The sequence below is a fragment of the Lemur catta genome, chromosome 7 (assembly GCF_020740605.2).
Source record: "Lemur catta isolate mLemCat1 chromosome 7, mLemCat1.pri, whole genome shotgun sequence".
Lineage (NCBI taxonomy): Eukaryota > Metazoa > Chordata > Mammalia > Primates > Lemuridae > Lemur > Lemur catta.
This window is the reverse complement of record NC_059134.1, coordinates 91,962,674-91,975,328: the sequence shown is the minus strand read 5'-3', so window position 1 is coordinate 91,975,328 and position 12,655 is coordinate 91,962,674. Positions and strand designations below refer to the sequence as shown.

At 56.2% G+C, this 12,655-nt stretch overlaps 1 protein-coding gene across 2 annotated transcripts in view; it reads right to left on the bottom strand.

Annotated features, from left to right (window-relative positions):
• CD82 (CD82 molecule) overlaps positions 1–12,655 on the bottom strand; it is a 48,752-nt gene that overhangs the window by 19,858 nt on the left and 16,239 nt on the right. For both annotated transcript variants that reach the window (XM_045557868.1, XM_045557869.1), the window contains exon 2: positions 2,535–2,617. In XM_045557868.1, coding sequence (XP_045413824.1) covers positions 2,535–2,597 — 63 coding nt within the window. In that variant the 5' untranslated portion in view covers positions 2,598–2,617. The remainder of the gene's footprint in view (positions 1–2,534; positions 2,618–12,655) is intronic.

Here is a 12,655-nt window from a genome sequence, read left to right as displayed (position 1 = left end):
GCTGGGGTTAGGCTGCGAGCGCCCTTCCCCCCCCACAGCACCAGCTGCCTCTGGATGTCTTTGAACCTGGGAAGAGTGGACGGGGCGATTTGCCAGGGAACGTGGGGTCGGGAGGGCGCAGGCAAGGACGAACACGAGCACACGCGGGCCGGCGCCAGCACACACGGCAGACAGCAATCTTTCCAAACCACAAATCCGATCACGTAACCCCTTTCCAGTTGCATGAAACACAGGCCAGAAGCCGCCCGAGGCAGGCCGCAGGGTCTGTGCCCGGAGGCGCACACTGCCCCTGCCCCGCCCCTGGGACCCCTCTGGCCCAGCCACACTCAGAACCCCAGGAAGCCCTTGGTCACGTCCAGACCAGGCCAGTGCCTCGTCACCCAGTTTGCTAGGGCCCATCCTAGCACCCCACAACTGCAATGTATCACCCACTTGAGTAGTTACTGGACTGAAGCCCACCACCCCTGGGACACAAGCCCTGTAAGTGTACAACCAGGGCTCTTCTGCCTGCGAATATTGGAACACACAGAGGTGTCGGACACACGTTTGCTGGAGTGATGAGTAAATGAACAAACATGCACTGCCTCCTCCAACCCTCTTCCTGCGCTCCCCTCTACTCCACGTCCCGAGGGTTGCCCTGGGCCCGGCACACAGACAGTTAAGCGTGACTCCCGCCAGCCCCCAGGAGGAGCGGGAAGGGGGCCGAGGCCTAGATGGCCCCCGACCAGCTCCCAGAGCTCTGGCCAGAGAGAAGATTTTCCAGTCTCTGGTTCTGTGGGGCAGCCTGGGAGCGGGACAGGAAGGGACACCGTGGCCAAAACCATCCACCCCACCCCCTTTCTCTAGTAGGTCTCGCTGTCCCACCCCACCACCCCGTGCCCACCGCCGCGTGGAAGACAGTTTCCATACCCCTGAAACTCAAGCCCCGCTGCCTCCTAGGCCAGCGCCCAGATCCCTCTCTCTAGGTTTGCCCCCTCCCCCAGTCCCGCCCGTTGGCCCTTTACTCTGGGTCTCGGTCCAGACGCCAAGTGCCTGCCTGGGAAGGCTCGGCTTCGCCTGCACGAGCAGCTGCTTCCCAAGGTCCTGGGCCAGTTGGGAGGGACCTGCCTGCCACGCCAGGGACGCCCAGGCCCTGCCCGGGGTGGGTTCCAGGCCTGGCTGCCCTGAGCAGACTGCCGCAGCCGCAGCCACCGTGGGGCCTGAGCACCGTCCTCGAGGAGGGAGCTGGGGCCAGAGCCAGGGTGGACAAACAACAAGGCAGGCAGCACCAGGGCTGTCGTGTGTGTGTGTGTGTGTGTGTGTGTGTGTGTGTGTGTGTGTGTGTATGCACGTGTGTGTGCACGTGCCAGGACCACACGTGTACATATCTGTGCATCGGGTTAAAGTTATGAACGGGGATTTAGAGGATTCTTTTCTTTTTTTTTTAGATTTAAAAAAAATTTATTTGTATAATTTTAAGGGGTACAAGAGCAGTTTTGTTACATGAACATACTGCATAGTGGTGAAGTCTGGGCTGTTCGTGTGACCATCACCCAAATAGTGTACGTTGTACCATCAAGTCAGAATGATTCTTTATTTTCCAGACTTCCTATGATCCTAAGTAACTTGTAATGTAAAACTCTCCCTCACCACAAGTAACTCATATCTACGTAGAAAATTTGGAAAGTACAGAGAAGCACAAAGAATAAAATAAAAATTCCCAGGAATCCCAAAATTAACATTCATAGGGATTTTCTTCTCCTCTCAAAAATATTCATGTTTTTAGGAACATACACATTTTTAAAAATAAAATTGGATCATAACAAATACCCTATTGTATAAACGGACTTTTTAGCAGTATAGAGTGAACAGAAAACATGGAAAAGCCACAGCCCCCGCCACCACTCTGGGGCTAGGAAGGCCACACTCACTCACACACTCACACCGCCCCCCTGGCAACCAACTGAGGCCCCAGGAAACCCGGCTCCAGATGTGCCGCGGAGCTTGTATCTGGGCAGCCGGTGGCTGGGAGACCTGGGGAGGCCTGCCTGGGTGGGGCTGGGGAACGGGCATGTGCCCCTCCACGACCCGCAGCCTGGCCTCCTCTTGCTCACCCTGTGGGAGCTCAGGGAGCTACTCCCCACAACAGGTGTGGGGGGTCCTGGGGGCAGTTGGGGCCTGGAACTGTCACGGGTAAGTTCTCCGCATAGGGGTGGGGGCGGTCAGGACTGGACATGCCAAGACGCTTCTTCCAACTCGCCTGCTAATGAGCTAGGGGGATGCCCGGGGGGCTCTCCTCTCCCCACTCCCACCTCCCACCCTGCCTGGCCCAGCCTCCGGGTGCTCCAGGACAGGAACCCAGTACTTTGCCAAAGAGCCAACTGGGAATGCCAGGAACCTCGCTGCCCCCACCCACTTCCACTCGGGACAGTCTGTCCTCAGCCCCCACCAGCCGCACCCCATCACCAGTGCCCCCCGCCCTGGAGGGGCTCAGGCTGGAGGCCCCTGGAGGACACTCTGCTGGGGGCGGTCGGGGCGGCACTGGCCGTACTTACAAAGAACAGCAGGTTGAAGAGGAAGAGAAAGTATTTGGTGATTTTGATGCAGGCTGACCCCATCCCGCCGGTCCTGGAGCTCCCTGGGGAGAAGAGAGAGGGCAGGTCAGCAAGGAGGGGAGCCAACGCTGGCGGCACCGGGACCCCGGCCCCAGGTCATCTCGGGTCGCCCTCACGGCAACCCCACAAGGTAGGTACTAACACTGTTCCTGCTTTACGGAATGAGTAGCCAAAAGCCACGCAGCCAGGAAGTGTGGTCCTGTGAGAAGCCTCGGCCGCTGGATGCTTGGCAGTTAGGGGCTGCGGCCGGAGAGAGGGAAGTCACACAGCGAAGCCCTCACCTCCACACCCCTCGGCTCTGAGACTCTCCCGGATGGAAGTCAGGGACCCGGAGGTGAGACCTATGCCTGTTCCATAGGTCTGGGGGCTGGGAGGGTGGGTTGCAGAGGCTTCTCAGAAAACAGACTGAGTATTCATTACAAAGAGAATGCACGTGCACGGTAGAACACCCAACAAATACAGAAAAATAGAAATCAAACAAAAATGTTTATGTCAGCCCAGAGGTAAACATGGTCATCATTTTAATAGTTATACTTCCAATGTGTGTGTATATATAACAAATGGGTTTAAACAAAATTGGGCTGGTCTTATATCGAGTGTTTGGAGCCTGCCTTTTTCATTCTACTATATACAATCTCTGAATGCTGATAAAATGTTCTTCTACAACATAATTTTACATGTTGCATAAGATTCCATCCGATGAATCAGTGCTTAACATTTTGGGAGTCACAGACTCCCCCAGAAAATTCGTGTATAGGTAACATTTTGCAAATAATTTCTGGGGGTTCACAGACTCCACAAAACCCACTCTGGAAGCCCGATAGGCCCAGGTTGAAGTCCCAGATACAGCCATACCACAAAGCATTTAACCAATACTCTAAGATTGGACACACAGGTTGTTTCCAAGTTTTCGTAGTCACCCTGGGTGACATAAGTTGTGCTTCTGAAATGATATAAACCAGGCTTGAGCATGCTGCCCCCCCCTCCACTCCGAAAGATCCCAGGAGAGGGGAAGACTCATGGAGGAAGAGGAGAGCTGGGAGGTGGCTGCCCTCACCCCCTCTGAGACCAGACAGTCCAGGAATGACAATTGCCAGCTCTCAGGCCCTGCAGGGCGAAGGGAGCCAGCGCCACCAGGCAGCTGGGACCAGGACAGCTGGCCTGGAACAGCTGCATGGGCAGAGCTGGGCTGGGGGCTGGAGGGAAGGCACTAGGCGTGGTTGTGTTCCCCCTGCCAGTGGAGGAGGAGGAGCAGGCCACAGAGAGAGGAAGGGAAGGCCTGGGCTTCACGCCGTCCTCCTGTGTACCGTGTGAAAGGCTGTCCCAGAGTCTTGCAGATTTCCTAGTCTACACGTAGACACCCCCCCACCCCCATCCTTTTCTGGACACACCAACAATCCACAATCTTCTATCATCCTCGTCAAATGGGAGCTCAGCTTCCACTTTATACACCTCCAGTGATGGGGGAGGTGGTTAACAGGGAGGGCTCATGCCCTCCCAGGGGGTCCAGTTCAGTTTCCTGGCAGCTTTGATATAGAGGGAGTTTTCCTTAACTGCCTTTCTAAAGGGCAGATTTGGGCACAATATGAAGCAAAGCTGCCCACAGAAGGAAAAGGCTGCCCAAGTGGTAGTGAGTTCCCCGTCATATGTGGCATGGAAGCAAAGTCTGAAACAAAGACTTATGGGGGATTCAAGTGCTACATGGGGAGATTAGACTAAATGGCTCTTCCGGTCTAGCAGGGTCCAAGGCCTGGGTCTGAGAATCGCAGAGACGGTGGTGACTCAGGAAGCGGGGAAGTCCGGTCTCAGCAACACCCCCCTGGGGCCTCCCCCAGACCTAGAGAGGAGAAAACATGACTCCCCCCGGGTCAGGAGAGCCAGGGATCTGAGATCCCAAAGCCAGGCCTGGCTGGAGGAAGGCCTGCTGGGGGACGCCCCACATCAAGGAGGGCTATTGTCCCTCCCCTCGCCTCCCAGCAGAGCGCCTGACGTGCCACAGGCGCTCAAACACAACAGCAAGAGGAGAGAGGGTCTCTCCCAGAGCGAGGCGTGTTTTTCTTTCCTACCACAGACCCGCTTTGCTTCAGCCTGGCTGGGTCTCCTCCCAGCAAACGACACGGGGCCGGCGGCAGGGGCCCAAGCCAGGCTCGGCGCCCAGGCAGCAGAGACAAGCCTCCCCTTCGCCCGCAGAACTTCATCCGACCGCAGTCGGGCAGCCACGTGTCCTGAGTGACGGGGCCGTTTGTGTCCTTGTGAAATTGGAGAGATGCGCAAAGAGCTCTTTGGTAACCCTGCATCAGACCCTCTCTGTCGTGCAGTTTCAGAACGTTCGGGAAAGGGTTTCTATACTTTCCGGCTCATGCGTCCTCTGGGCAGGCTGGGTCTCCAGGGCAGCCTGGGAAGGGGCTGTGGGGGACGTCCAGCAAAGGGCAGCTTTTAGAAAACAGTGGCTGTGGGGTCTGCTGAGGGAGAAGCCCCTGTGATCTGCACACCCTGGAGCTGGGTATTCCCATCCTCGGTGAACCCGGGGCTCAGACGGCTCGAGTAACTCGCCCAGGTCCCACAGCTCACAAATGGCGGTGGGTTCCAGGGTCCAGGGTATTTCCACCGGGAAGTGCTCCCTTCTGGGCGGTGGCCAGGACTATAAAGGGATCTCCGGGGGTGGCCTGGATTCCTTTATCCAGACAGGTGTGAGGACAAAGTGGCTGCTCAAAGGTGCTCTGGCTTGGTGGGCAAGAAGATGGCTGGAAACGTGTTGCCAAGGCCCAGGCTCAGCAGCCTCAGGCCCCTGCCGCGGCGGACGCAGCTGGGCTGGAATCCCCCTGATGTCCCAGACCCTGCGCAACCTTGGCTGGTCCCTCGGCCACACATGTAAATTGTATCAGGCACTGGGCTAAGCCCTTCCGTACCCTGTGAGCAAATGGAGGCAGAGAGGGGTGAAGGAACGTGCCAAGGTCACCAGTAGGTGGGCCAGCAAGGACAGGGCCCAGGCCGCCTGGCCCCTTAGGCCACCTGTCCACCCATCTGCTCCCTCTCACGCAGGAGGCAGCTGGGGGGGTTAGACACTGAGGCAAGAGCCTGGCAGCCCTTAACTGACAGGCCACTCAGCCAATCAGGAAGGACCTAGAGGCTACCTGGGCATTGCCTGGGGGAGAAGAAGGTGCCAGGAACTGGAACCTGGGATGGGCAGCCCCGGTGCACGGTGGCCAAGATCCAGAATACCAAGTTTTTCTGCCCTGCAAGTGCAGCATTTCCACCTCACAGCCACAGCGGGGGTGAAGAACATTCTCTGCACTTGGCAGGAGATGGGTGGTTCCACGAAGGGCAGGAGGTCGGCTCAGGTCAGGCTGGGGACACACCCAGGTCGCCCCACGACAGGGTGTGGCGTCAACTCCAGGGAGCCCACAACCACCACCAAACCCCAAGGAGACCTGGAAGCTGGATTCGGAGGCTCTGGGGGTTTATCGGCTCTGCCCTCCCATGCCGAGCCTCCACCTCTCAGTCGTGAGCTAGAAACAAGGGTTGGTGGGGGCAGGAGTCGGCTAGCTGCAGCCTGTGGCCAAATCCTGCCCCTGACTGTATTTTGTAAGCCAAGGACAGATTTCACCTCTTCAAACCTTCTTAAACACATGCACGTTACACGGAGTTTAAATCTCTGTGTCCACACACAAGGCTGTACTGGCACACAGCCATGCCGCTGGCCTAAAACATCCACCGTCCGGCCCTTTACAGAAAAAGTTTGCCAGCCCTAGCAAAGGGGGTCAAAGGGTGTGAATTACCTGCTAGTGTGTCTGTGAGAGGCATCAGGGTCAGGACTGCCCTTAGCCTGGGATCGTGGGGGAGGGAGAAGCAGGGAGCAGCTGGCAGGATGGTTTGCTACCCAGAGAGAAGACTCGTGGTCCCTGGACAAGACTTCAAATGCTGGCTCTGCCGATGCGTGGCTGCTGGGAAGGGACTCCCTGGGCCTCATCCTCCTCCCTGGGGAGTGGGGCTCCTAACTGCACCCCCTGTCGGGAAGAGATAGTGAGGTCGGTGCCTGGCACAGTCAGGGCCCAGGGAGCCGGAGCTGGGGTCGGTGTGTTTACTGTCGTCAGCAATTGGCTCAGGATTTGCAGCAGCAACAAGGGGTGAGCATTTTATTTACAGATGAAATTAAGCAAAAAAGAATGTCCCTCGCCCTTTTGTTATGACAGAGGGGTCTGTTTGCCGTTCCGTGTTGAATGTATGTTGCTCTGTAAACCTATTTTGTCCTTCCTCAATAAACTTCGGTTCACGCTTGGGAAAAAAAAAGAAGAAGAATGTCCCCCAATGTTATGCTTTCTTGTGTATACTTTTTGTAAACATTGGAGGTTCTGCCCAGGCTTTCCTGTGTTAAAAAAAACTAACACCACAAGGGAATGGTATGCAAGTACATCTTATGGGAAAATTCCAGAACAGTCACGGAGAGCTGAGGAACAGCAGGACAGAGATGCTGATTTAAAGTTATACTTCATAGCAGATAAATTGACCATTTCTAAGCAACTACAATTTAAATTGACCAAATATGTCATTTTATGCCAAATCCATTTATACGATGAAATTTTTTTTTTATATATTTTTTTTTTATTTCAGCTCATCATGGGGGTACATAAACGATGAAATTATTATACTAATATTTTACCAACTTATTCTCATCCTTTAATATTTACCTCAGACATCACCTCCTCCAGGAAACCCCCTATTCCAGCCAGCCTTGTCACCACTGCCACCCCCTGACTCCCGAGACACATGTCGGTGAGGGGCACTCTCTCTCCGCTTCCTGCCAGTAGCACTCTGGCTCTGGCTTCTGACTGCCTGGGTTTGAAAGCAGTTGTATCACCTCCTAGCTGTGTGACCTTGGACAAGTGACTTAACCTCTCTGAGCCTCACTTTACTCATCTAGGAAATGAGAAGCTAAAACCCATTTTGCAGATTCGTCTAGACATTAAATTAGATAATGTGGGTAAAATGCCTGGCACATGGTGGGCTGTCAATAAATGGTAGTTACTATAACTCATCATGTTATATAATGATTTTCTCCTGACCTGTCCATCTCCCCAGCGGATTGTGACGTTTGGAGGGGGAGACTATGTGTTATTTATGAAAGCAAAGAAGGCTCCCAACAAATGTTGCCGAATGAAAGACTGGATGGATGGAGAGATGGATGAATGGGTGGATGGGAGGATGAATGGAGGGACGGACCGGTGGGTGGACAAACTGAATAGACAGACAGATGGGGGGGGGGAAGGACTGCCACAAAGAACACCACGACTTTTTAAGTGCTCAGCAACCTGAGGGGAGTGAGACCCACTGCCCCTGGTCAGCTGAGACTCTATCATATTTTCAGACCCTTCTGTCCTGGCCCAAGGGGTGGGGTGCGGTGCAGGATGTGTAGGGTGAGCACCCTGAGCCAGCTCTGAGTGCCAGGACCCGCTGCCAAGCCTCCCTCACCTTCCCCCGGAGCCCCTTGCAGGGGTGGGATAGGGGAAGGCTGGTGCCTCCAAGAGAGCCCCTCCTCTGTGTTGGGTGCTCCGTAAGTTTGCGCATGTAGAGGATGCAGCCGCGTTTTCCCGAGTGATTTCTCAGAACGCGAGTCCTAGGAGATCGTGTAGAACAAAAGGCTCTGCTGCCACCACGTCTGTGGAGCACCAGGCCTCCCCTCAAGAGGCACCGCACATTAGCCCATCCACGTCCCCAAGACGCCCGGCAATAAACACGGCCGACTGAGTCATTCCCAAACTTAACAGCTTTTAACACCATGTGGAACACATCTTAGGAAACGCCAAGCCCAAGGCTTTTGAAGGTCCCTTCGGGGCCGGCACTCCAGGACTCTAAGTGCTGTAGGATCCAGAGAAGGGGAGTAAACAGCCCCTCCACCCGCCAAGTGGCTCAGATGGAACATGTGACAGCTCGCTCGGGTCTCCCTCCCCACCCCCGTCCCCACAGCCCCTCCTCCTGGCCCACGCCTCACCTCTCACCGTGACCAGTGCAGCTTCCGGGCTGCTCACGGCCCACTCCTGCCGTCAGCCCTGCGTGGTCCACACAGCAGGGAGGGCACTTTGAAAAATGCAACCCGGATCTTGTCACTCCCCTGCTGCAACCCTCCAGCGGCGATGTGGCCAATGATGTATCTGCTCTAAGTCCAGACCCCTTACGTAGCCATGGGGCCCGGCCTGGTTGGCTGTTCCTCTGTCCTCTCTGCCTGTCACCCTTCTCCCTCACACAGGCTCACGTGGCCTCTTTCCTATTGCCCCAGTACACCAGGCCCTTACCCACCCCAGGGCCTTTGCACTTGCTGTTTCTCTGCCAGAAGCACCTTTTTCCCAAATGCCCCTGCGGGTCTTGGCTCAGAAGGCTGAGATCCCTCCTCCCGGAGGCCTTCCCTGAACACCCCATCTATGCAGCAGGCCTCAACCCCAGCTGCACGCTAGAATCACCCTGTGCCCACAAGGCACAGTCCCCCAGCCAGACCAAGTCATCAGAATGGGGCCAGCAGCCACGGTTGACACCTGGGTCTGTCACATGGGCCCTCACTGCACTTATCCTATCTGTCCTCTAGTGTGCCGGCATCCCCCACTAGAACGGAGGCTCCATAAGGGGAGAGGCTGACCCATCTCCCTCACCCGCATCCCAGAGCCTAGAGCAGTGACTCACACATAGTAAGTGGTGTGTATTTGTGGGAGGGAGGAAGGGAAAGGGGGGCTTGGAGAGGTCAGGAAAAGCTTCTTGGAGGAGACAAGACAGACTAACTTTGGTCCTGCAACTGGAGGTTTCTGATCCCTAGGATGACATCGCTGGCTTGCGGCACGGGCAGGTTGTTTTCCCCCTGGATAGGATTTTAACCTCCTTTGGGTCAGAAAAGCAGACAGGAGCTGTGGACTTCTCTCCCTAGAAACACACACGCAGACGGGCAGGCACACACCTCTTTCCAGTTTTGGGGGTCACCCATCTCAGAAAGCCCACCTTGTCTGAGGTTCTGTCTTCCTCCATCTCCCCCCTCCCGTCCCTCACCTCGGCTGCACACTGGAATTCTCCCGGGAGCTCTAGAAGTTGCAGATGTGCGGCCCCCACCGCACAGATCCTGATGAGCTGCCCTGGGTGCAGCCTGGGCGGCAGGGTTAAGCTCTCCAGGGGATTCCAGTGTGCTGAGGCCCAGGGCTGTCCGTCCCTAGCACAGCCCAGTCCCTCTGTCCCGAGTGGGACGCAGGCAGGCCTGGGTTTTCCAGTGCCGCAGCACCTGGCTGGGAGAATCTGCCTGGCACCCTGGTGTCTGGCAAACAGCGGCACACGGAGCTCCCTGCACCCTGTCCCACCCTTGCCTGCCTGCAGGTTCACTCCCCTCAGGTCGTTTACCCCGGAGCAACATCACTGTGCAGGAGACCTTTGTGATCACGGCATTTTTCAGAGGAGCCTGCAGACAGCCAGGTAACACAGGTGGCACAGCTCGGGCTGAGCACGGAGTGGGGACTTGGCGATCCCCGCTCCAGAGCTCCTGTCTCTACCCGCAGCCCCGTCCCTGTGCACGGGGGCTCCCGCCTGAGAGGGGTGAGAAGCCCTAGATCCATCACACAGCCGCCCTTGGCTCCCACCCCGGCTCCACCACGCATCCGCCACGTGACCTTGGGGAGCGCTGCAGAGCTGCTCCCCCGTCAGTGGATGGCGATGCCAACCCCGCCCACCCCACACAGGCATGCAGGGGAGTCGCCACCCGGGCTAGCGCACAGTAGGGCTCCATCCACGCCGCTGCCTGGCCCTCTCCTCCGCTCTCCCTGCCTGAAGGTGCCACACCTGCCACATCTTGCCAGCCGTGTGGCCTTAGACCATCACTCCACACTGTACCTCAACTTTCCCACCTGTAAAATGAACTTAATAATGGGGTACAGTGAGGCTTACAGGAGTTAATATTACCTGTAAAGCACCTGGCACCTGGTAAGTGTCAAATAAATGTTACCAATTATGGTGATGGCAATGACCTGGAAGTTGTTGATTTCCTGACCCACACTCAGAAGCCCTCCGAGGGCCTGATGCAGCCTCCAGCTGTCCGCCCAGCCTAGAGGCCTCGGTGCCAGAGGACGACCACCACTGCTCCTGGACAGGGGCAGGGCCACCTAAGGAAGGAGGCCTCTGCCCCCTGCCCCTGAGCTGTGCCCCCCAGGCCTGCGTGGGGCTCAGAGGCCCAGCCAGTCTGGTGAGTCTGGCAACCACTCCGTGGGGCTCAGCCTGCCCAGCTGGGCAGAAGGTGGAGCGCGACAGCCCGGCCTGGCCATTCTGCTCTGGCCGCCGGCCCTTCCGCAGGCTCCACCTGCAGGCTGGTGCTTGGCTCCTGGCCCTCGGGCTCCCTGGACTTTGTCCTGATCGCCCCTGGAAAGAGGCTGGGCACGGATGGCTGTGTTTGTTTTCACGTCTGACAGGTGATCTGTTTCCTGAAACCCCAGCTGACTCTGGGAGCTGCCTCTTTGACCCACCACTATCGTATTTTTCAATCTCTGGTCTTACTTTGTTGTTGTTCTTGTTAAAACCAAACAAAAAAAGCTGTTACTCCAGGCAACAAGAGACTAGTGAGAACACAGAGCAGGATCAGGGTCTCGAGTTTCCTTTAAGACCTCGCTTTGAGTCCCAGCTCTACCTCCTGTTCGCTGTGTGACCTTGAGCAAGGGAGTTCCTAAACCTAAGCCCCAACACCCTCACCCCTCACCCCAGACACTGGTGGGACCCCCCTCGCAGGACTGTTGGAGGATTAAGATAAGGCGCGGAAAGAGCTTTGGGGGCACTGTCGCCACTCACAGCACAAGTGAGCTGAACCCGCCACCAAGGGCTGGAAGAAACTCTCTCACATCAGACCCTCCCAGGAATCACAGGCTTTTAGAGCCCAAAGGCCTCCTTGTTTGTCTTAGAGATTAGGGCACAGCCCCTGTCATATGATCCCATGAACCAGTGTGACAGGCTCCCACTCTCCTGAGGACCTTGACACTTGGAGCTGGGACTGACTCCTGACATTTGGGGGAAGGAGGCCAGGAGTTCGAGAGCAACACGGGCCACCCCTGGGCAGACTGCAGCAGAAGAGTGACAGCACTTTATAGTCTGTGTCATACCATTACTCACTGTTTCACATTTAATTTCTACATCCCCCTGACTGAGAGATTATTATCCCCATTTAACAGATGAAGAAACTGAGGCTCAGATGTTCAGTGACTAGCCTAAGCCACACAAGCTAAGCCATGATTAAAATTCAGGTCTGACTGAGGCCAGAGCTCCGTCTTCCTCACCTGCTGCCTAAGTAAACAAAGTAGATGGTGGAGCACACCCACCCCACCCTTCCGCACCTCTGCGGCCTGGCCCCCACAACCTGCCCCAGCTCCCCAAGGCCTGACTCTCTGGCTTCCTGTCAGGAAGAAAAAGATCAGCTCCACTGATTGTGGCCAGGACATTCCTTCAGTTTAGCTGATGAGGTCAACAGATGTGGTTTTGCTTTGAAACTGGAGCGATGAAATTAGAGGGCCTTTGCATGAAGAATGGGGGCACTCTGATGGGAAGGTACAGAGTGGGGGAAGAGCAGGCACCTGGAGCCCTCCAGCTCTCCCACCTGGCCCCCATGCAGCCAAAGACTCAAGTTGAGGCTGAGCCATAGTCCCTGACCTTTTGCTCTCCACAGCTCCCTCCTTGACTGTTTTTCTTAGCAGGCTGCTTGGCCCCCATGCAGCCCCTACTCCCTCCTAATGCTGGGTTCCAAGGCTCACACACTCAGACTCACACTGCCAGAAAGTCCTTTGACATCACCTAGTTCAGTCCCCATTTCTCAAATGAAAAGACTCGGAGGCTCGGAGAAGACAATGAACCCCTGCCCTTCTGGGGAAAGTGTGTGTTCAGTGTGTATGCTGGGGGGTAAGGAGGGGATTGGTTAGGACAGGCCGTGCTTCCCTATCTATTTCGCATCAGGATACATGTAGAGAAGTAGACCTATCTGTTCAGCACACCAGGAAGAGTAGATGGGACTACATCAGGCCTGAGGTGACTGGCCCAGGGCCCTGTCCCTGAAGGTTGAG